Source organism: Cyrtonyx montezumae, unplaced genomic scaffold (assembly GCF_038088225.1).
Source record: "Cyrtonyx montezumae isolate F1298 unplaced genomic scaffold, pur_monq_1.0 scaffold_0, whole genome shotgun sequence".
NCBI lineage: Eukaryota > Metazoa > Chordata > Aves > Galliformes > Odontophoridae > Cyrtonyx > Cyrtonyx montezumae.
In genome coordinates, this window is record NW_027071824.1 from 8,881,673 (window position 1) to 8,905,571 (window position 23,899).

Sequence of the window (23,899 nt, forward strand, 5' to 3'; positions counted from 1 at the left end):
AACTGCATTGGGTGCAGCTCTATTCTGTCTTTATTAGCAGAGAACTACTATCCAACTGCTGGTTTGTCTGGTGACCAATCATCTCATATCAGTGCAGCAGTGCAGGAGCTCTTGCCTTCAACTGCTAAATAAGATATGGGAGAGAAGAGTGCTCTCTCCCATACCTCCAAAGCAATGCTTCCAAAGATACTTCCCAACCACCGGTGTGTGTGATTTGAGGCAGGAATTCACCGTGCTGAAAACTTACCCGGAATCTGGGTACTGCAAAGACAGGGTTTGTTCTGAATTAATTGGAGCTGATGACTTTTGAACTAAGTTTTAATGGATGAGAATGGAAAGGTCTGGAGCTACGTAAGATGACTTTTAGTTAAAACTCAATGGTAATGTGTTGAACAGAGCATACAGAGTGTGTCGTACATCTCTGCACGCTGGGCAGCCTGCTGGGCTGCAGTTGAAGCTGGGGACAGGCACATAATCCTCCACAAATAATTAGAGCAGAAAACACTTCTAATCTCCGTTAGTCTGGTTGTGTTATTCGATCTAATAATAAACCGGACATTAAAAACCCTCCTCATCCATTTTAATTCGGACTGCGGCGGGCATCTCTTAACCTGTATCAGTTCAGCTGGCCTGTGTGGACGCTGGGGTTCCCCCTTCCCTCGGTTTTGATTTGATTTCCCCACTTCCCCCATCCCGGCTCACAGCCGCTCGTCCCGCTCGGTCCCTCCGCAGCTCAGACAGCACTGTGACTACGGCCGAGCGCCCAGGACACGAACCCCCCCATCCTCCCCACCGCCCGGGGGCCGGAGCGCGCCGCCTCGGGGCCGGAGCGCTTTAGCGCAGTCGCTATAGCAACAGCGGCCGCCGGCGGGCGCGTCTCCTCCCGCCTCGAGGCGCCGTCAGCGGGCGGCGAGCGGCGCTCCGCGCAACTTCGGCGGAGGGCGGCGCGGTAAGGAGGCGCCGCAGGGCTGCGGGCTGAGCCGCGAGGCGATGAGGGGCGCGGGCTGAGCCGCCCGCAGCGCGTTGGGGAAAGTGGGAGTTGTGCTCGGTGCTCGGCCTCGCGGTATAAAGTTGTGAGGGGCTTTCTAACAGCCGAGGTAAGTTTGCCGTGACACACGCCACGCTTCCGTGCCGCGCCGTCCTCCGTGGGTCCGCCCGTCCGCGCGAGCGGAGGAGCCGGAGGTGAGCGAGGCGGGGCGGCTGCGGGGCGTCCTGCGGGCCGGAGCTTCCCGTCAGCCGGCGTCGCGTTGCTCCGTGTGCTGCTCGTGACTTCTGGAGAAAGGCTGAAGTTTACGGAGTGTAAGCTTCGCGTTACATCGCTTGGATGCTGATCTTGATTTTTTTTTTTTTTTTTTGCGTGTTTTAAGTGATTTCTATCGTAAGGAGCGAACTTGAACGCAGAGCTTTGTATTCTCCTGAGCAGGGAGATCTGGGTCTGAGCTTCGAGCTCTCCTTTTATGTAATTCTGTAGCTATATGTGAATGACGCTTGAGAACTCTGCTGTTTGTGTCACATGTGCCTGTTTAGAATCACAGAATGGCTTGGAGTGGAAGGGACTTCAAGGATCAACAAGTTCCACCTCCACCCCTTTGCTGCAACACGGGTTGCCAACTGCTGGAGAAAGGACCAGCTCAGGCTGCCCAGAGCCCCATCCAACCTGGCCTTGAATGCCTCCAGGGATGGGGCAGCCACGACCTCTCTGGGCAGCTGTGCCAGCACCTCACCACACTTCCCCCTGGCATCCAATCTAAATCTCCTGTCCTTTAGTTTGAAATCATTCCCCCTTATTAAATAAAATAGTGTAGTTACAGTAATGAGTAGAGAATGATGTTCTGAAGACCTCAGAGTTATAATTTTGAAAACTTGGTGTCAGAGCAGTGCATCAGATGCCTGCTGCTGCTTTATTACAGCATTTTGTGCTTGATGTAATATTAACGGCAGGAAAGCTATGTGCCTGTATTACTTTCTGAACTCTCACTTACATGTCTCACGAAGAGTACTTCATGCCCCTCTGCTCTCACTGGAAACCTGACTTTGTAGTCTGCAGAGATCAAAGTAAGATATGGAATTGAAGGAGTGTTTGATCCATCACAGCAAGGTAGCTATATCTGAGAAAAAAAAAATAGGAGTTTTAATAACAGGTTGGGCAAACAGAGCAAATCAGTGTGTGTTTTAACTTCCTGGCTTCAATAGGTTTACGTAGCAGTTTAGGGTATGTTGCAAATGACAGTTTTGGTTTTTTTTGTGGTTAGTATTAGAAAACACTGTTTAAAGTGTGAGTGGGAATTTGGCATGAATGTAGCCCTGGTTCATAGCAGATGGAACTCATTTGCTCCGATTAGAAGTCAAACTGTAAAATGCTACTATGCTTCGTAAGCAGATTTGAGTTACACCCACCCTTTTTCTTCTGCAGATAACAGGAGGATTATCTTCTGTAGAGTCCTCGCCGTTAGCAGAGCTTTAGGCTATTGCGCTGTTCCTTCACTTTAAGATCTGTAGACTAGATTTTCATCTGAAGTTAATCAACACAGCTCTTTTATTTCAGGGAGGTAAATCTGTTTTACATTAGTCCAGCTTTACCGAAGATTATGAAGCTGTACAAGGTTATATCAGCTACCTTTTCTGTGTGTATTTTTACTAGCGATTGAAAAATACCTTTCTTGTTCATTCGTGAGCTTGCAGCCCAGTTGATGCTGTATTCTTCTTTCTTTGCCCCGCTTGCCATCAAGGTGCAGACATAAAATGCACCAGATACTTGCTTTCTAGAAAACTGAATGGATTAAAAACTACACAAATGCTGGGCAGGTGAAAGCAGTATTTTTAGTGTGCTGTCAGTTGCAATGTGTTTCTTTTTTGTTTGAGCAGCAACAGAAGTGTCAGCCTGCAGTGGGCTGGTTGGGCCCTGGTGTGGCCACACTAGGGGGGCACAGGCATCATTGGGTATTGCAGCAGTGCCTGCTGGGTGCTAGAGTGCCCTGCTCCACTCAACTCGCAGGCTTGCACTGCTGTGACACTCTTCTTGTCCTTAAACACCTGTGGCCATGAAGGTTTTATAAGAAATATTCTTTAATTTAATGTCTTGCCTTGGTCCTGTTGTTCAGGATGCCCTGCAACTTGAAACAGGGATATGTCCTCGGAAATATGTTAACCACTGTGAAAATTCATTGTCTACAGATATCTCATGTCCATCAAAACGAGAGCGGGTGTGCTCATAAAGTGAAACACGCATTCTCTTGCTGTGATCTGTATGCAAGCCCCCAGGTGTCCCCAAGAGTTCACTCTCTTTATTCTGTAGGTCAGAATGAGGAATGATGTTGCATTATGATCGTGGTATTTGCATTGCTAATACGTTTCTTGATTGAAAGCTCTATGTACTGCTTTTTCAGTATTAATTGCCTCATACCAACTTTGGCAGATAGATATGGGTTCTCAATCTCAGGTTATAGTAATTTCCACTAAGATTACAATCACACAGCAAGTAGCTGTAAACATGTACCCTCCCATGTTGCTAAACAATAAGGGAGATTCAGTCAGATAGGAAGTAGGGTTTTCTTTGGGCCTTGCTAAAGTAAAAGTCTCTTTGTGTAGAGGATACTGTTCAGTATCTCCAGAACTCCAGTACTCTAGTGATACAGGAGAGAGAGTTGCGTTTCTTGTATGAAGTTATGGTAAGCTATATTAATGAAACAGGGAAAGCGTTGGCAGCAGTTTCTTAATTAGGACTTGCTGGGAGCAAAATTGAATTGTCATTTTCACAGGATAAATAGTGTGGGGTTCATCTGTAGTGCTCTCCCTGCTAATGGTGTCTCTCTCACGCAGGTATGGGTAGCTGTATAGCCGTGACCATAGATCCTGCCTGAGAAGCAGGTTAGAGACTGTGCACAGGACTCCAAAGCTGGGTGTAGCACTCAAGAGAGAGTCATTCAGAGGACACTGAGCTTCTGACTTCTCTGCATAACATAATTAAATCTTTACCAAAGAAGCAAATAAGAACTAATTGTTGTAATATGCTCAACAGTGTCACGTCTTCTGTTTTCCCTGTGGCTGCATTTCTCTTAAGAAGTGTGATTATGAGCACAATTTGGGGATGGAGCTCATCGCTTTTCTTTTAGAAATCATTTTCCATGCTTGTTACTGTCTGATCTGGAACACGTGGAGCAAAGCTGAGTGGGTATCTTGCATGAACAAATCCTGTCTCTGCTCTCTGACTCTAGCAGCAAGGTGCTACCACATGTGGGGTGGGTGGAGGGCATTTCCCAGCTCCTCAGCCCAGTCTGTCGGTGTGCTTTGCCTGGGTGACAGCGGATTTCCTGGGACTATCTATAGCCAGCTGAGTGACAGTGTTTCCATTGACGTCACTTGACTCTGGATTAGGCTCCTGCTCATCCAGCCCCTTACATCTTTTTTCCCTCTGCTCTGACACAACTGTCATGCCCCTGTGATTACTGGGAGTTGCTGGGTGTTCAGTCCAGCTAGATCTCCTGGTCTGACAGGCTGCAAAGGACAGTTTTCAAATTGAAAACATACCTGCATAGAGAGCAAAGCTATATTCTCCTTTTTTTTCCCCATAAATCTGCATTTCCCACCCTCAGTCTATTCCTTTACTTTCTGAGAGGACTTGGGAAGCCGAGAACCAAGAGGGGATTCAATGGAAATGAAATGCACATCTGAATTAAAAAATAAATACATTCCTACAAGGCAGACGGGTCCTGCTGATTTGACTCATGGCTTACCAGAAGGCAGCCCAGTTTAACAGGTCTTAGCAGGTGGTGATCTCACCTGCAAGAGCCTGAAGGAGGATGATAACTGACAGATTATGTGAACAGCCTCCAGCTGGCAAAAGAGTAGCCAGAGATCAAGCTAGGGAAATATTCTCTTTTATACTAAAAGAGCTAGGAAGATCTGAACTCCTGTTATACAGCGGTGAGAAACCAAAGAAAGAACGAGGACCCTGATATATCTGCTGATTCTTTGATATGTTCAGTGTAGCAAGAAGAGGAAATTGCATGGGGAAATATGGGAAAAGGTAAAGAAGTGGAAGGTGGGGAGAACTGTAAAGTACGGGAGAAGGAGAGAAATGCAGGAATTGCTGCCTATGTGGAGAACAAAAATGAGATTTACAGAGGCAAAAAGCTTCTTTAAGGTTAAAAGAAAACTTTGTTTAAAAAAAACCTCAGAGGTACTTACTATTGCTAAACATTGAAGAAAACCATCAGAGGCTTTGTTACAGAAAGGAGAGAGAAGTAGTCCAGGCTTTGGTGTAACATAAGGATAATTTATGCTTAAAATCCTGCAAAGTGTTTGGGCTGAGTTGTAATTGATAGCATGAGGGAAGGGCTGGCTTGTAGTAATGTCAGTGAAGCAAAAGCTTTGAAACATCTAACTGCTTCTGGAGTGGGACTTTTGTAAACTACCTTACATTCTGCTTAAATAACACCTGGGTAGTTCTTCAGGTTCCTGGATAGCCTTTTAGAAGGAGCCAGAAAACTGACCAATGGTGAAACAGGAAGATCTGTATTTAGATGGAGCAGTGCCTCTTTCTTTCTTCTAATAATTTTAACACAAATGCTGGCAAAGTGTAAATTTGTCCTTTCTCCCAGTAAGGTGAGGCTTAAACTTTTGCCATCCTCTAGTTTTCTACCTCCTGCCAATGGTCCTTTAAGTCTTTCTAATAGGAAAGCCATATTGAGTCATTTAATGATTAGCCTGCATGTGAACTTTAAATTGAAAACAGCAGCTACAATTAATGGAGCCCATGCTGCCTGCTGCAGGCTGCAAGGACCAGTAGTGGAAAGCATGGAGGCTTGTCAAGCCTGCTAAATAGAGATGGCCAGTTTCCAGCTCTCAAAAGGAGGAGGTGATGGATGAGAGATGGAGAAGGAAACAATCTCGGACAAATAAGGCTCCCTTAGGAACAGCCAGCACAAGCTGCCACTGCACACAAAATGCCTGCATAAGATTTTCCTCAGTTGGAGAACTGGCCGCTTCAGTTATAGGTGAGATGCTTTCCTTCCTTTACATTGATCTTACATGGAAGTAGATTTTTCAGATGACATGTGGGAGACGAGTGCAAGAACCATTCCGAGCCAGTGGTATCCATGCTTCTGTACCACCTCTGTTCTTTTTCAAAGGCAAATCTGTCTATGATCAGTGCTTTATGAAAGCTGTGGGATACTGCAGAGGTTGGGTTCAGTAGGCATTGCTCAGACAAAATATACAAACTACTTTTCTAACTGATTGCTCTGTGGAAGGTGAAACAGTTCTCAAGCACAACTACTTTGTTTGAGGGAGACCTATGAGGTGAAATAAAAAGATAAAGGTAATAGGGATGCTCCAGAACCTTGTAAAAGCCAAGTCAAGGTGCAAGTGAAAATAATAATGGTATGTTAAGGGTTAGATACCTGGCAAAGCTGATGATAAATCACAGTTGTCACAAGCTGAAAAAAACCTTGAGATTTTATGGTCTGTTGCAACAACTTATAGTCTGTTCTCTCTTTTGCTAGCAGTGTGCTCGCTTTTGTGACATGTAAGGGGTGACAAAACTGATGAAAAAGCTTTAAGGATCTTCACCCTTAATAACTGGTGCTGATGAGTGGAGGTGACTACCTGGCAAGATCCAGGCACGTGCTACTTATGGAGCTGAAACTGTCAGCACACCAGTTCCAGGCTGAGCTCATTCACGTGTCTTGGGCAAGTAAGCCAGCAGCAGTGCTGATGTGAGAGCAGGAGCAGGTTGCTAGCTGGAGTCTCTGGTGCTGAAAGCAAGGGAAGAGACCTGCTCCTCTTACTGAGCAGAGAAATTAGGCAGGAGCAGGAGTGCTTCCAGCAAATGCTGACTATGAGTGGTATCATAACGATAATCACAGCTGCTACTCCAGAGTGAAAAACAGTCACTATAGTGATCCCTCATATATAAGCATTGCAAGCTAGCACAGATGCTCATGTTTATACAGTCCCAGAGGAATATGTACAGTCTTACACATCTAGGTAGCTAGATCTGTCCCCTGGGGAAGTTTTCAGCCTGTATATGTCTTCCTTCTGAAGAAACCTGTAGCTGGCAGTGAGAGGAAGGATACTGGACTAGAGAAACTTGTCCTTTGTTGCATTTTGGTGATCATTCTGATTCTAGAAAAGCTTAAGCGTCACTCTGAGATCACTTCAAACCCAAGGCACAATACAGACCAGATTTTTGGAGCATTTTTCTTTAGTGCTTTGACCTATGAACATTTCTTGACAGAGAACAAGGCTGTGTTATAGCAAGTGATAATGGTGTGGAAGCAGCTGAAGCAGCCTTCACATCCAGTGCAGAGGATGGTGGCTTTTTGGCACCGAAGGCAGAATCCTGTTGAGTGTTGCTCTTCTAGGAAGTCTGACAACTTGTGTCACAGCTGTAATGAGAATGAAGGGTAGTCACAAGCTTCTGGTGATTTGCACTGACTGAAGGCCCCAGTATGGCAGCTTAAAAGCTGCTGTATTTCTCTTTTGTATCTGTCTTCATGTCTGTTTCTCTTATCAGAAAAAGTTTTCTCAGCCCTGCAGAATCAGGCTCTTCTGCTAACACCTGATGCTCTGTCCTGATTGAGTTGCAGCCAGGAGGAGGCTTTTGGTAATCCAGCTGCAAGCATTGTTTGTGCCACCCTTTCTCCTTGGGGGCTAATAGAAGGGAGCTGCAAGGCAAGTGTGCTGCAAGAAGAAACAGATGCTGTTTTACTACTGTTAGGTCTCTGGTGACTGCTTTGAACTCCGTTTTGTTTAAATATAAATACAACTGTTAATAACTTTGTTCCATGCATTATTCTCGGAAAGTGACTACACAAAAGGGAGTTAATTCCATTTTTCCTTGGGCTGATTGGTGCAGTTTGTTTTGCATTCTAAGTGCTGTGTGACTGCCCAGAAGCAGAAACCTCTTGCTTAGGAGTAGTAACAGTTTAAACCTTGTTATGCTGCCACTTTGCTCTCAGCCCAGCCTCAGCTCCCTTGGCACTGGTGGTGTGCACCTAAGGTGTGCTCTTCCAGCACAACTGACAGTTGGACTTCTCCGAGAAGATGGTGTAGCCTCTCCCACTGCATGCAACAACTTTTTAGCTAAATAATGTTTAAAGCTCTGCCTGGCCTTGTGATGAATGCAGCTGTTGCTTTTGTCAGCAGGAACTACAGATGAGCTCTCTCATTTTTGCTGTCTGACCAAGTTACCTTTTCTCTGCTCCCGGTGAGGATCTCCTGTTGGCTAGCATGTGGCTCCCACAATGCCTACGTACACCTGAGACCTTGTGTTGAATTTTTATATGTAGGGTGCTGCAAGGTCCTGCTCTGCCATGAGGGTTCAGACAGGCAAGGCCTAGTCCCTGTTCCTCTGTGGACAGGAGAATGCTTACCCTGCCTATCTCAGTGGGAGCAAGGCATCCTGTAACTTGACTTCAGATGTATAAATTGTGCCTGTAATTTTAATTATGTGGTGACTCGAAGTTTATTGCCTCTCTACGCAAGTTGGCTGCCACAGGTGAGATTCCTGAAGGCGCTCAGTAGTTCCTCTAAGTAGCTAATCCAGCAGTACTTGTAGGTGAACAAAGGACTTGAGGGATGTGTGGGGGAGAAAGTTTTTGACTGAGCTGTGTTGACAATGGCACTGTTCTTTTTCTCTCCTTCCCTACCCCCTGTTTGTTCCCAGTGAAGACACACAGGGCACTATGTCACTGGCGTCCTGGTTCAGGTGGAATGAGCCCCCAAATCGGATTTCCCAGAGGAACCCCACAGAGATGGTGGTTGAGACGCTAATGATGGAGCTGAGCTGGCAGATCAAGCAGGCAGAGAAGCAGCAGCGGGAGCGGGAGAATGAGTATCGCAAGATCAAGACTGGGGTGGACTACGGCTGGCTGGTCAGCTATCCAAAGCAGAGCTATGATATCAGCCCAGGAGAAAGGCTGCAGCTGGAGGATATATGTACCAAAATACATCCCTCCTACTGTGGGCCTGTCATACTCAGGTACAGTAAAAGATCTGATGATACAGATGTTCCCTTTCCTTCTCTCCTCTTTACGGTGTGTGTGTGGGGAGGGGGGTGGCAAGAGTTGTTAGGACCAACAGAACCAAGACTTGAGCATCATGTATCGTGAGTTGTGTTGTGGAAGTGTCTTTGTGGGAGAAGAAAGTCTGCACATTTTTAAGTCAGTTTAATGTGATATTGTTTCCTCCAGAAAGCTACTAAATGCCATTTCCCTTTGAGTGGCTTGAGTACTTTATGCTCCTCACCAGCCACAGAAACCTTTTCTTGCCTGATTTTGCTATGGTTTCAGTGTTGCATTGGCTTTTGCTTAAGTCTTTAGAATCTTTGAATAAGTGAGGCTTAAAAGGACTACTGGAAGTGTGTGTCTCTCTCTTTGAAGTAGAGCCAACTTCGAAGTCAGATCAGGTTGCTCAGGCCTTATCCTGTCCATTGTTGAGTATCTCCAAGGGTGGAGATTCATCAGCCTCTGAACAACATGCTTTAATATTTATCCACTCTAATTTGAGCCTTCCTTCCTTGATTTAAGCTAAGCAGCAGCTTTACCGAGGCACTTGTCCCAGCAGTGTCCAGACTAGCCAAAAGGTGCTATTGTATTTTTCAGTCTGAGTCATATGTTCCTGTGAGGAAGGAGTGCATGCTTGTTGCCTCATATACGTGCAGGTGGAGCAAGTATTTGACTTGAACAGCTAGGTGGTTCTTCTGCCTTCTGTGTTGTAGCCCCTTGCACTTGCTGGTGAGCCTTCCAAGCAATCCTAGACACGGGATTGACTCTGCAGCTCTGGTGCTGCAGCTATAAGAGGGCTGGAAATCACTGTCCCTTTGACTTACTGTAGAAATGCCCAGGAAAGTTTGCCAAAGCTGCTTCTCTTGTCCAGGGCTGAACGTTGGAGGGAAGTGGGTACGGAGCTTTGGCTATTGCAAAGAGTGCTGTGGTGGCAGAACCAGCGATTTGAGGTCGCTCAGTTGCAGTGAAAGTTTGCTGGCAACAGACTTGCCTTGTATTTGTGTAACTTTAAGCTATGCTGTAAACAAACCACTACAAACCCCTTGGGGTTCTGAGTAATTCTCAGCATCCCCAGGGCCACTGAGCAAGGTGTCTGGCAAACAGGTATTTCTATGAGAGCCATTGGAGTTGAGAGGCTTCAAGGTTCATAACTTGAGAAAAGAGTATTAAGCTGTGACGTACACCACTTGCTTTTCTTATTATTTGTTTTTATTTTTAACCAAGACAGATGATGCCAGATGCTTACTGTGTGTATTTTTATCCCCTGATTTCAGTGTAACTTGTCAAGGTTGTTCAGTCTTATTCAGTACTGAGCGTACTGTTAACTCGAAGTAAACATTCGACAGTGCTGTCAAATGTGTGTGTGTGTAATTGAGAAGATCTCAAAGCCACCCTCTTAGAAGGCCTCTTTTAAGTTACTGTGGTAGGCTATAACAAATTGGATTATGGTACAATTCAATAAGTAGTGTTTTGTTTGTACCGTGCTATGGAGTTTGCATGCGTCGCAAAGCCATACGGAGGGAAAAAAAATTGAGGATGTATGCCTTAACTGTTTCAAATCAGTGGCTGAGAAAGGAATGTCACGGCCATAAAAATGGCACAACTGGACTGGGTCAAAGGTCTGTTTGATCCCTGTGCAATCTAGTGGCATCTGTCTAAAGAAAACAAATGGAGCAAGCAGATACACTGTATTTTGTGTATAGCTGCTGACTTACAGTGCCTTGTCTCTCGGTGATTTGTGGAGCCAGTAGTGGTACTTCTGTTCATTCTTCACATAGGGTTTGGGTTTTTTTTTTAATCAGTTTTCTGTTTTTTAATATGCACACTTCTACCATTTGTGGTGGAGTTCCACATCTGAATTATAGCTTTGTTTTGGAAAACTGTATTTTGCTAGTCCTAAACTAACATGTACTGGTTTTGTTTGATAATCGCTTCTTCCTCTGTTGGAAAAGTGAACAGTTGAGCCCTCTTCTCTGCCGTCTGAGAGGCCAGAAAATGAAAGAGTGGGGCTTGCCATGCTGGGAGCTGAAAACATGCAAGAGAAAGGAGCATGCAGTCTAACTAGAAGACAGCCAAAAGTGAATTAATTTTCCTCTCAGAAAGTGAGATAGTGCTGAAATCATAACAACTTGCTCCCAAAATGTATGGGATGGCCATCATAGCTAGGAATTTGTCTTAAATCTTCAATCTTCCAGTTATGGATTTTAATCACTGCGCTTCTCATGTTTCTTCCTGAAATACCTTGTGACTTCATGATGTATAGCAGCTTTTAGAAAATCTGCTACCCCCCCCAAAAAAAAAAGAAAAATCCCCAAACTTGGATCTGGAAATGCAGGTGCTGTACCTTGCAGAAGCCCTTGATTCTGTTTCCTTGAACAGAATTTTCCTTGAACAGAATGTTCATTTTACACATTTGAAGAACTGAAGCTCTTTTTGATGGAGCTTCAAAGCAAGTTTGCAAATACCTAAATAACACAGGTAGTGTGAGTCTTGCGCAGAGGGTGAGTTGTTTTAGCTTGTGTCCTGCAGGTTCTCCTTTGTGAGATTTGGGCTAAGAGTCAAAGCCACAACAAAACAGTTCTTTGTGAGTTGTCAGAGATGTCCCTTTGTTCTTCAAAGGAGTAAATGATCATCCAAATTGCCTTCTTGTGTGGCTAGTCACATCTACTGAGCGGCAGAGTTCTTATCTCTTTGGATGTGGGAGAGATAAGAAAGGAGCATTTCTTAAATGGGTCTTCTTCAGATTTGTCTGTTCTGTAAAAGCTTATTTTGAGTCAGTAGAAACTTTTATTTCAGCCTCTTGAAATGTTATTAAGATTCCAATACTATCACTTCTTCCATATCTGAAGACGCTGATTTACCTCATGCAAGTAAAGCTTTGCATTCAAATGTAACTTTAACTGTAGGTTACTGGGTTGGAGATGGCTCACACAACTTAAACCTCAAAGCCATCCAAAGGAAGTGACAGTGATTTTTTGGTAAGGCCCTTTGTACCTAGCTGACATGGTTAAATGAAATGGGTAGGCTAACAGCTTGCTAACTTTGAATGCTAGGTTTTCACCATCTCTTCTCAAAGCTGTAGTTCTAATCAGAGCTGGTTACGGTCAATTTCATTTCCTTGGATTTTTGGGAAAAGTGAAACTGGCAGATTCTGTCCTCTGCCCACAGAGAATCAAACAAGTATAGTATAGAAAAGCAAACCACATTTTGGTGGTCTGAGGTCGTTAATAGCATAGGCTTAGGAGTATAATTTTCTAAGGATTATCTATGGCAGAAGTTGATTTCAGAGTAAGCTTGAATGCAGGACAAATGACTACAATCAGAAATGTGTTTACAGTTATGTTCTCAAGTTTGAGGTTGATATGACTCCAGTGTTGCAGTTAGTGTGAATGGCATAGTACTTTATGAGTCAAGCAAACTTCTCCATCAAAACTGTTCACAGTTTCAAAGCATACCCAGAAATCTTGCCCAGTGTAAAGGTTCAGGAGTCAGCAGCTCATTATTTACGCTAAGCACCCCATGTTTTCTGTGAATGACTGAATCTACTTAGAACTCCCAGTTTGGACAGGCACTCTAGAAGCATGTTTGATTTCACCAACTGGATTTAACAGGTCTTTAAAGTTCAGGCTTTACTTAGGAAACCTATTTAACTGAGGACCTATGGAATAAGGTAGGCAGGTGGCCAAGTGCAGCCAGTCTTAAAATCTAATAGTTATATGAGGGAACTGAAGGCTCACAACTTATATGAATTTGAACTGTGATTAAAGCACAGCCTGGACTACTGAGCACACTCATCTCTATGTGCACATGTAATGTGCTCCATAGGCTCCTGTGCTGGCTCAAGGTGACTTCTGTTGATAGTCACGTCTTAAGATGTTTACATTAAACTCCTGTAATATATCACAGGTTAGCTTCTAGTATTATCATCATCATCACTCATTTCACAGATAAGATAGATAGGTATACTGTTTAGATGAGTAAGGAAACCCTGTTGATGGATTTTTAGATATCATTGTGCAGTTGCCGCGTTTGAAACTATTTCATGCAAAAGTGTAAGGGCGTTAACCCGTGCTAGAAAGATGGGTAAGCCTTGTGCAATTTTGTGTGCTTGGTTCTACTAAACAGCTTTGTGTGGAGTTTGTTTCCCAATAATGGCACGCGGGATATAAGCCTGTATGCCTTGATTCCAGTGGTTTAAGTGGCTTTATATGTTGTGTGCTTTGTGCAGAGAACAGACAGCTGATCCAGCCAGCACAGCAAATGGCTTTCACTCAGAGCTAGGGAGGATGGCATCAGTTGTGTGTGAGTGGCTGCAGTAAACACCACCTATCTTCCAATACGTGGACTCATTTAGCTAGATCTTAGCCTGATAAACTGCTTGTCCTTCCTGCAGGAAAATGCTTGTGGCACAACATGCCTTTTGAACTTTATACATCACCTGTCCCTTACACAAACATGCTGGTCCTGGAGTTAGGTGAGCATTAATAAGGGGACAGGGTTCATCTTACTGTGGAGGGTGGAAAGAGCTCTCCTTCCCCTCTCCATGTTAATGACAGAGGCTTTTCTTTGAGTGACGGGCAGACAGTCTTTGGGATAGTTTTCCATCTGGTGTTTAAACAACCTCAAAAACCTGGGGCAGTGCTAAGGTCTTTTGGGTGCACAATTGCCAATACAAAGAAAAGAGGATGTACTGGTGGATAGATACAGCATGACAGCATCGCTCTTTAAAATACACATAAAGTAGAATGACTCATTCAGTTCACCTTTGCAATAAAAGACCTTTGAAGATGCTTTACTCGGTATAATAATAATGTTGTGAAGACTGAGATTTTGATGGACTCCTTTATCTAAACTTTTGACTAGGATAAAAAGAAGAGTGTATTTATTGTGAGAACTGTATTTGTGCATCTTAGATAATGCAACTAAAGTTCCTCCTCAGAAGGCAGGAAGGTGTGTAGTGACAGGATGAGGGGTAATGGCTTTCAGCTAGAAGAGGGAAGACCTAGACTAGATGTCAGAAAGAAATTCTTTACTGTGAGGTTGATGAGACACTGGAACAGGTTGCACAGTGAGACTGTGAATGCCCCCTCCCTGGAAGCACTCAAGGCCAGGCTAGATAGGGCTGTGAGCAACCTGCTCTAGCGGGAGGTGTCCCTGCCTATAGCAGGGGGGTTGGAACTAGATGATCTTAAAGGTCCCCTCCAACCCAAACCATTATATGATTCTATGTTTGCACTATACTCCAAATCTCTGTTCTCACTGTTATGTGATAATCCTTAGGAATGCAGGTGATGATGGTTAGGGTGAGGGAGATTAGGAATACACCCTAAGCAATTGCAATAGTGAAGAAACATCTCTGTGACTTCGGTATCCCGAAAGTGAGTGGTAGGTCTGATGATACTGAATTTCCTGAGCACAGTGCCATGCTGGTCTCTCCACAGATGTACGTGTAGTTGACAATAGTTGCTAGGAGAGAACAAGCACTGAAATATCTGTGTTATAGCATGATGTCAGGATAGGTGTCCAATACCAGGCCTCCACAGTAAGAATCAAAAGCATAAACCCATTCTCTCAGTTATATCTTTTGTTTTTCCTTCTTCCCTTAATATCTTGAGTATCTTCTGATACCATTACACGCTGCATTTCTACAGTACATTGAACCCTCTTTCAATTATCCCTAAGAATGTAACAAAAACCCTAGAGGCAGGATTTTATTCTATCAACTGCTATCGTATTGGGCTTATTTTAAATACCTTCCTACTGTTTTCCATCATCACTCAGTTCTGTTAGAGGAAAATATAAAAATGCTTAATGCTGTCCAGGCTGTGAACCAGGTTGCCCAGCAAGGTGTGCTCTTCTTGCTCCAGCTGAGGACTGACTTAGTGAATTCACAAAAACTACCCTGCTCTGTATCTCATCTTCCCCACCTGCAAAAGAAACAGTAATAATTCTTCAGTTCCTTCATATTAAGTTAGCTTAGTAAATGTCAAGAAATCATTCTGAGCTTTCTGCTGAGAAGACACCAGAGCAATTCAGAGTTGTTTAATTAGCTACAGTGTTGTGCTTCCAACCAAGGCGTTATCCACTGAGCCACTGTTATCTTACAGAAATCCATTGAAACTTAAATACTAAGAAATGACTGAACATGTAACAAAATGTTTTAGTGGGTAAGAGTTTGTCTAGTGGCCACAAAGTAATATTGTGGAAAAAAGAGAGATTGAAAAATGAGAAATCTAGCAGGACCTCCCATGATATATCCTCAGCTTCCAGTAAGCAGCAGTTCACAGAGATCGCTTGAGCAGATATTTGCATGTGGACAATCACAATCAGCAGTGATGAGGGTATTTTCCACAACCTTTTCTAAGCATGTTGTTTCTTAAGCTCCTGATAGCACTGAGTTCTGATTTAATAGGTGCTGTGTGAAAAGAGCACTTCCTTCTGTTTCCAAGATGCCACCCTCTAGCTTTGTTTGGTACTCCCTATTATTTCTCGTGCTTATGAGAAATAGTGATTCATTGTTTCCTCACATTCTCTGGCTTTCTTGTGATTTTGGAGACCTCAAGCATATCTTCATGGCTCTTCTCTGTTATTGTTCTCTTCAGTGCAGGGAGTCCCATTTTGTAACAGCCCAAGTTCCAAGCCCAGCACTGAGACTTGGCAGCAATCCCTAATTTGATGTTTTTAATCAAAGCTGTGCCTTGACTGTGCTTTCAGATTCCGGCAACTCGTTGCTGAATATGAACCAGAAGTGCAGGAAGTATCTCGACTCTTCCGCTCTGTTCTGCAGGAAGCTGTTGAGAAGATCAAAGAGGAGGAAGACGCCAAGAAGCTCGCCAAGCAATGGAACACAAAGAACAAAACCAGCCTCTCCTTAACAACGTTTAAGTCCCGGTCCAAGATCTCCCCCTTCATCAGTGACATCAAGACCATCTCTGAGGATGTGGAGCGGGGCACCCAGCCCACCAGGAGGGTTTGGAGCATGCCAGAATTCCGGAATGCCAAGGATTACTGACTCTGTACTGAACAAGGTTTTTAAACAGCAATCTCTCCAAATCCCACTTAACCCTTTTTTTAGCTCTACTGTTTCTTCTCTGTTCCAGCTTTCTCTTACTGTCTGTCTCTCTCAGAAGCTGTGTCCATAGTAACTGCTGCTGATGCCCACGGTGTGTGACAATTTATTACCACACATGCTAGCTTTTCCTCTAATTTAGTAGTATTCAGTAACTTTAAGTAAGCTCATTTACTATCTCATTTTTATGACTGCTTTTTTTTTTTTTTTTGGTGGAAAATGAGTTAGTTTAGTGATATCCCTCTTCTTTTCCTTTTCCTCTCAGCCTGGGTGAAGTTACCTAGTAAAGCTACTGGCCCAAGTAGTGTAAGCTGCCCACTGGAGCAATCTTGCTGAATGCAAGAAGGCCCATTTACATGAGAAAGGCTTGCAGGATCAGGCCCATGATTTGGGACTAGTATCTGAATTAGAAATGAGCTACTCTTTTCCAGCTAACAACCTTCCTCAGTGCTGCTCTTTTGAGTGCTGCTCTTGAGTAGCAATCCAGTCCAAGCCAAGCAGACTCAAACTTTTTGAGATGGAAGACTAACCTAATTGCACAGTATGCTCAGGTTTCTTGGGTATTTTCTCTCTTGTGCAGGCAGAACCCCTGAACCTTGTGCTTGCAGAGCAGATAGAAATGTAACACCCAACACCCTGCTGTGGGTGGATACATCAGTTCTGTGTCAAAAACTCTTCTTGGTCCTGTGTTCTGTATTACTGAGGTAAGTGCTACACCCTGCATCCCAGTAATAAGTCACTGGGCTGAAATTAATATTTATGATTAATTCTGAAAGAGTACTGAAGGATAATATCAATGAAGGCTGAAGGAAATCAGTATTCATCTACAGCACTGCATGCAGCTCAGAGCTGAGCTCATTTCAATAAGCTGCTGTTATGAATGGCTGAAGGGCTGTGATAGATGAAGGTCCATTCCCTCAGTTTTCTCTCACAAGCATTCAGAGGAGAGCTTTCCAGTATTGCAGGCTGCTGGACAGTGAGTCAATACTGTTACAGAAGAATCTTTAATGAAAACTAAATAGCCTGTAGGCCGGCATGGTTCTGCTGGGACCTTGAGTAAACAGGACAATACCAGTGATGAAAAGCTACTGAGTCCCTAACTCAGCATCCACAGGGAAAACTCTTACCAGAAAAGGAAAGAAGATGTAATGCTGTAAAAATCACAGTTCCTGTAGAGAGAAGCTAAGGACTAAGATTCTTCCTGGTGACCAGAAGGAGTTGGGGAAGGAAGATAAGGATCTCCTCCTATAACTGGCTTTTGGGAATCATCCCACTGGGATATAACCTCCTGGAGGACCCTGTATAGCTTTGTTGTTCTCTTGCCTGTTTCCAACTCTTTTCTCCAGGGATTTTTGCAACAGCATGTGGGGTACTACAGCCAAAATGAAATCCTTTGAAGCTATGCCAACCCTGGGAACAATTCCAGCACATGAAATGTATCCTAGAGTAGAAATGTGCAGTTTCTTCCAGAGTTGGGGGATCACCGCATAAAAGCAAAGATCAAGATCAAATCCTTAACAGCTCTCTAAGAGTGTGGAATTCTGGCCCGTTCTCTTTCTCCTCTGGGCTGGCTAAGACTAAACACAAGGCTGTAACATCTAGTCCCTTCATAAACACTGCTGCCAGTAACCTTCCCAGGGCTTGAAAGCAGAGGATCACTTTTAACAAACAAACAAAAAAAACCCCACAACTCAGGGCTTCCAAATACACCATCCAGTTTAGGACTGGCAATTTCAGCTCCAGGTCAACAGGGGAGAGGTTAAAGCCTTCTGACAATCAACTTGGGTGTTTTTCAGCTCTGTGTTCTTGTGAAGTAGTGTGACTCTGTACAACAAAGGCTTGACATATTTAACGTAGCCTTAGAAATTTTGTGACCCTAGCAAGATACTACCACCAAAAAAAAAATACTGTTGAAAAAAGTTAACCATCTTTTTAATATATTTGCAATCCACTATACTTGTTGAACTGAAGGCTGAGATGGGGTCATGAATATCATGCTACAGCTCCATAGTCAATTTTTTTGTACTCAAGTTTTATCTTAACACCCTTAGTATTGACTGTTTTGATGCAATATTTGATAGACTGATGGGAGAGAAGGGATTTTCTGATAGTGACACAAAACTCTTTGCTACAGTACAGTGTCTGTAATGTGCTCGCTCTCTCCAAAGGAGAAACAGGAGTAACTAACTTCCCTGCACCAATGTACAAAGCCAAGGAAATCACCTGAAGGCTGTTCACAGGATGCTGTGATAACATTGTGATCATGCTGTATCCTTCATTAACAACCTCCAGCTAGCAGATACCATTCGTGTTCTACAGTCAGTGGAGGGAGACAAATCTGACCTTTGGTCAAAGCCTGTGACAGATGTCAAGCTTCAGTTTACCTGTCATCTCAAATTCCACAATGAAATGTAATCCAAACTCTCTAGTAGTACCGCTTTCTCCCTGTACCTCATCTGCAAGTTACACCGGGCTCACAGAACCATCTGATGATGAAGGAATAATCAGGTACCAGTCTGGCCAACCAGTACTCTGAAAAGTGTAAAACAAGCACTATGCTTGCCTGTAGCCAGCTACTTTGAGCCTGACTGCAACTTTCTGCACTGTGTTTGCACCTGTAAGGTACTGAAGCAGAGCATCCTGAGCACCTTCCCAGCTCAACTGTTACTCTGTGCTTCTAACATTAGTTCTTCCTTAGGAACTAAATGATTCTTTGGTCACCGCATGCAGCAACAAGTAACTACTCATTTTTGCCTTGTCCTAATTCCATATTTTGTGTGACTAAATTAGAATTTCAGATTAAATCAGGAGTGTGCAGCTCCTGATTGTCCCTAACCTACTGTGCTATGGTCCACAGACCCGAGCAGACACAGTGGGCAAACTAGATCACTTTTGGATTAAGCCAACCTAAATGACCGTGAAACAAAACTAATAAACCCTCTTAACTCTTGTACAGTCTGAACATTAAGTCCTTACTGACAACTGTATTGCTCTACAGCTCTGCTTCTCCTGGATTGCACTGCCTACTAGTGTAGAAAAGCATTTCTACACAACTCAGATGAGACAGTTCTGCTCTTAGCCACAACAGAGAGTCCAGTGACTTAATTCCTAAAGAAGAATGAAAAGTGAAATAGCAGCACAACACTAGTAAAAAACAACTAAGTAAACTGAACAAGAATCATTTCAAATCCTCATTCTTTCAAAACTGAACAAAGACTTGGGTGTCAGCCCAGGGCATCATTGTTGCCCCATCAGAGGTAGGGTTATGCTGTCTAAAGGACATTGTTACACCCAGGAAAAAGCAATCGGAGACTTTTATTACACATCCTAACACGTAATGGCAACACCACTACAGCAGCTCAGGTGCATGGCTTGCCTCCAAGGGGCTAAAAACACTTTTCAGAGTTGCTACTCACCTAAGAAAGAAAATGCAGCTCTGCTCCTACAGCCTAGTCTGGCCCACAGGCTGTGGTGGCCACCAAAGGCGTGCAGGAGGAAACTCTTCACCTGTATCAGCATATAGTCAGGCAGCTGTCACACCTTGGGGAACTGCAGTACGCTTCACAGGAAATACCTGTCTACTGAGATTGCACTGTTTATGTATTTCATCATGGAACCTTAGTGAATTAAAGCAAAGCTATGAAATATAAAACAAATTTTCATAATTGTTGTCATTAATTAAAGAAGCAATCTGTCCACATCTAGCCAAGCACAAGAGCCATTCTAGTTCTCTACTGCACACTGTGTATGTATCAAAGGAGAAAGGCAAGAATGACAGACACCAAGGCTAAACAAAAAAAGCATCCTCTCTCTACAAGGTGCAAATGCAGCCACTCGCTTTCTGCCTTGCTACCTCTTCAAGCAGATCCCAAGGCGTAAGGTGATAAATAACTAGGATTAAACAACTGCAGACTAGTTGAAGTTCTCTGAAGCTAAATTGTTTACAGATACAACCCTGACTTTAAGCCTTCATCAGTGTGCTTCCAAGCACGTCTTACATTAATCAGCATAACCACAAAATGAGAAAAACAACAAAATGAATGTTTTGTCACTAGATACTTGTGAGTCAAGCCACTCCTATCTATTCTAGATACTGGAACCCTTTAATGCTAGCATACAGCCCCAGATGGCTCAGGGCTCCTGCAATAAGCATCCACATGCAAAACACTCATGAGTTAAACAAGAGGAAGCTTTTTTTTCCCCCACCAAAGTCTCACTGAAGCGTGGACTGCATTGCCTAGCATATTGCAGAGATCAGACAGATAAGTGTTTCCAAAAGGGAGCTCCACAAAAAAAAATGAAGTGGTCAAGATACAGACTAGAGCAAAAGGCTTAAGCCTTTCCTTACCAGAAGTTGTCCAGAAAAACATACCAGGGGACAAGCAACATTTGTGTCTCATTGCTTACACTCCTTCCCCAGAACACTGCTACAGGCTGCTGCTCCCAGAACTGTGGATGGTTGAGCCTTGCCTGGAAGGCCATTCCAGTATTCCTATACTAACTTCACTGCTCCGGTAGTGGATGATAAACTACACAGTGCATGATAAGTTTGGCTAAAAAAGCATTCTGGGAAACACAGGACTGTGCGAGTCAGCACCTTTGTAGTTGTGCCCTGCAACAGAGAAACGGTTATGAAGCCTTATGAGTTCCACCCACCTGTGCCAGGCACAGACAACTCAGTCTCAGAGCCTGTCATTCACTGGTACTGCCGTCCATGCTGTGGCTCTCTGCACAAGGGGCCTGTTGTTCCCTCTGTGTGATCAGGAAAGCTGTGTTTCAAGCTGGCTCACATCAGGAAGAGACAGTACTGACCCCAAGAGGTGGGCTGCAGGGCCAGGTCTCCCATGACTCGCACGTGTTTGCTGTGCAGTTGCTGTGTAAAGATCTTCTCAAACCAAATCTTTGCAGGAAGAGATCTCAATAAACACGACAGATAGGCAAAGAGAAAAGCTACAAGAAGAACAGTGACCTATTTGGTGGTTCATGAATATTTGTGTACAGTACACTACATAAAATTCCTAGGGTCCTGACTGGATAACCAGATTATGGTGTGTCAGCTCTCTGTTTTGGACACAGTTACATGTTGCCTCTACCAAGTGAATCTAACCTACCCAGTGGAAGATACAGCAGGAGTGTGGGGAAGGAGAAGTGAATATTTTCTAAATCCCAGTATCCACTCCCAGAATATAATTACTGTTATACCTACTTAGTGATTATAATGCTGTATTCTCCACGTACAGTATTTCTTCCAGCCTCATTATCAGCAGTATCAGGTTGCCTAGAGCAGCAGACCACAAGCGATGTAGTCTGAAAACTGGTTAAATAAGCAGATGTGGAACAAAACTGTGCCAGAGAAATACTCCTTTTTCCATTTTATTTTTATTCTGACACTGGAAGTCTAAAATTATTTAACAGGTGGAAGGGTACAGTGTAGTTTCTGAAGAATTCAGCAGTTCCTGTAAGGATGGTGCAAGAGCACCCAATCCTTCCAGGTCCCTCTTGGCTCTCAGCAACTCACTCCCATTGCATACAGCTACTCAGAAGTTCAAAGCTTTCTTCTGCCTTCTGTACAGAAGAAGCAAGACAGACTGCAGTCTGTTCAAAGCACAGCCAACAGGGGGAAATGGAGAAAGACTGGATTAAATTCATAGGACAGCAGTAACAAACACGCACCATAAGCAACACATCATTAAGTCTCTGCAAGCTAATTAGAGGGTTTCAGAATTAGCGCGAAGCCAAGGTTCAAAAGGAAAAAGCAAACAAAAAAAGCCCAGCATGTGGCAGTGTATCCGGACTGCAGTGCCACCTGCCGGCACGTCCTGAGCAGTGATGAACAGAAAACGCGCAGGAACTTTCCAACTCTGCCTTTCCCTCACCGTTGTGCCGCCTTTCTCACACATCACTGTCAGGCAGAGAATAGCACACGAACCAAACGCAAACCAAATACAACTGTCAGCACCTGAATGGAAAACAGCACCAGCAGCTGGCATGCTGGCGCCAGTTGTCTTTTCTCTACCTCTGTCACCAGTGCACATTTATTAGGATGGATATTAGCAGTGTTCTTCAAAATCTCAAAGCGTGCTACCAGTGCTGCACCCTGCTCCCCCTGCAGAAAACACTACTCCTTGTGAATCATGCTTTCAGGACAAAAATGAGCAGGCAGAAAAATATAACTACTCTCAAGAGTCAAATAAATCACGGTCTCTGCACTGAACAATGATTTTGGAGTCATTGTGTCCAAAGACAGAGACAGAAGGCTGGGCTGGGTGTTTGCTGATAATTCTAAGCAGCAGCTCTTAGAAGGCTCATCCCCTACAGCTTCAAATGTAATCAACTAACCAGCCTGGGGGATGCCTCGGTGTGCCCAGAAACTCACAGCCCTCAGAAGAACCCACTGCCACGAAAATCCAGACATTTCATAGGGCGCCCAAAAGAGAGCTGAGAACAGGTCTGGAAAGCCGTTTGAAAACCAGCATAGTGAAGCCCTAAGGACTGCCGCTTACAGCAAGCTGTGTCAGAGCTCCACCCAGTGGTCACCAGGGCAGGCTCAGCCGGCCCTCGACCGACCCTAGGTCAAGTTACTTCAGCCTCTCTGACCTTTGGCTTTCCCCTACGTGTAGAGCTCTCTGTCTTCTTTGCTGCAGAGGGAGATGTTCTGGGAAGCTCATAGAATCCTGCAGCATGAAACATCCAAGTACATCAAACTGGCACAGTTTGCCCAAGTTGAACCATACTCAGCACTGAAGAGATCCAAGCTGCACGCCCTACCCAGCACTGCAGGTTGGCATGTCCTGGTTTAACACAAGCAAGTGCTTCCAAGCCTAACTGGTATTTCTGACTGTTTTGTCATTTTAATCTCAGTACTTTTTTGCACAGACAAAGGAGTCAAGTTCAGGCAAATCATAAAGTAAACACGAGTAACAAAGGACTGCATTGCTCACGAGAACTGGCTGAATCACTTAATTACCTGTATCAACCATTCTTTCACGCTTGGATTCCCTGAGAAACTTAAGAAACCATGCTCCATCCCCTCCCAAAACCTTTTGAGTCTACTAACAACTGCACCTATTGTGGAGGGATCTTTAGAAATGTCAGGTTCCTTTCCTGTTTGCTCACACTTGCTCACTAGATCCAGGAATTCCCAGTGAGCATCTCTCCATAGGACAGATGAAAGCCACACAGCATTATACACCTGCACACACAAGTGGTAGTAGTACTGGTGAGGTAGAAAGGGCCTAAAGAGCAAGGGAGGAAGAAGACCCAAGAGACCAAGTCTTTACCAATTCTGCTGCTAGTGGAACAGCTTCTTAAAATTTGGTGAGAATACTTGAAAAGCAGGATACTGCCAACAAGGAAGGGCATGGCAACAGAGGTTCAGAGAATCTATCTCCTACCAGTCTGCCTCATCAGAGACTTCTATTTCAGAATTTGTAAAAAAAAAAAAAAAAAAAAAAAAAAAAAAAAAATAATAATAATAATAATAATGTCAAGTTCTGCACGATTCCCGAAACAGAAAATTGTATAGACACAGAAAGAGGATGTGATAGGGAGCACTGTCACACACACAAAATGTATGCTTCACATCTGGAAGGCTCCTGTTATTTAACATTTTAGCTAGAAGCTCACAACTTGTCCAGCCAGGTAAGTCTCAGAATCCCCTTGTCACTTTACCTCTGCCTGCACTCCATGACTTCTGTCACCAGCAGCCTCCCTCCATCCCTATCTCATGCATTTCCATTGTTCCAGACTTCACCTTTCCCTACAGTAAGCACTTTTGGGACACCTGGTAGCAAGTCTGTCCATCAGGCTGACATTCCATGCT

The 23,899-nt window shown here is 44.0% G+C and overlaps 1 protein-coding gene across 2 annotated transcripts; it reads left to right on the forward strand.

The window, feature by feature from the left end:
- The first annotated feature begins 898 nt into the window (after positions 1-898).
- RD3 (RD3 regulator of GUCY2D) lies at positions 899-17,901 on the forward strand. 2 transcript variants are annotated; one of them, XM_065749488.1, is made up of 4 exons: positions 899-1,108; positions 8,682-8,983; positions 15,723-16,036; positions 16,658-17,901. In XM_065749488.1, exons 2-3 carry the CDS (start codon positions 8,688-8,690, stop codon positions 16,018-16,020), a joined length of 594 nt encoding a protein of 197 aa, XP_065605560.1. In that variant the 5' UTR covers positions 899-1,108; positions 8,682-8,687; the 3' UTR covers positions 16,021-16,036; positions 16,658-17,901. The 2 variants fall into 2 exon arrangements, with proteins under 2 accessions (XP_065605560.1, XP_065605474.1); XM_065749402.1 differs by having other exon boundaries at positions 15,723-17,901.
- The last annotated feature ends 5,998 nt before the right edge of the window (positions 17,902-23,899 follow it).

Excerpts from the sequence above, each read along its gene's own strand:
- RD3 (XM_065749402.1), top strand. The coding sequence starts at position 8,688 with ATGTCACTGGCGTCCTGGTTCAGGTGGAATGAGCCCCCAAATCGGATT. Across the intron at positions 8,984-15,722 it reads TGTGGGCCTGTCATACTCAG|ATTCCGGCAACTCGTTGCTG; the intron begins GTACAGTAAAAG and ends CTGTGCTTTCAG.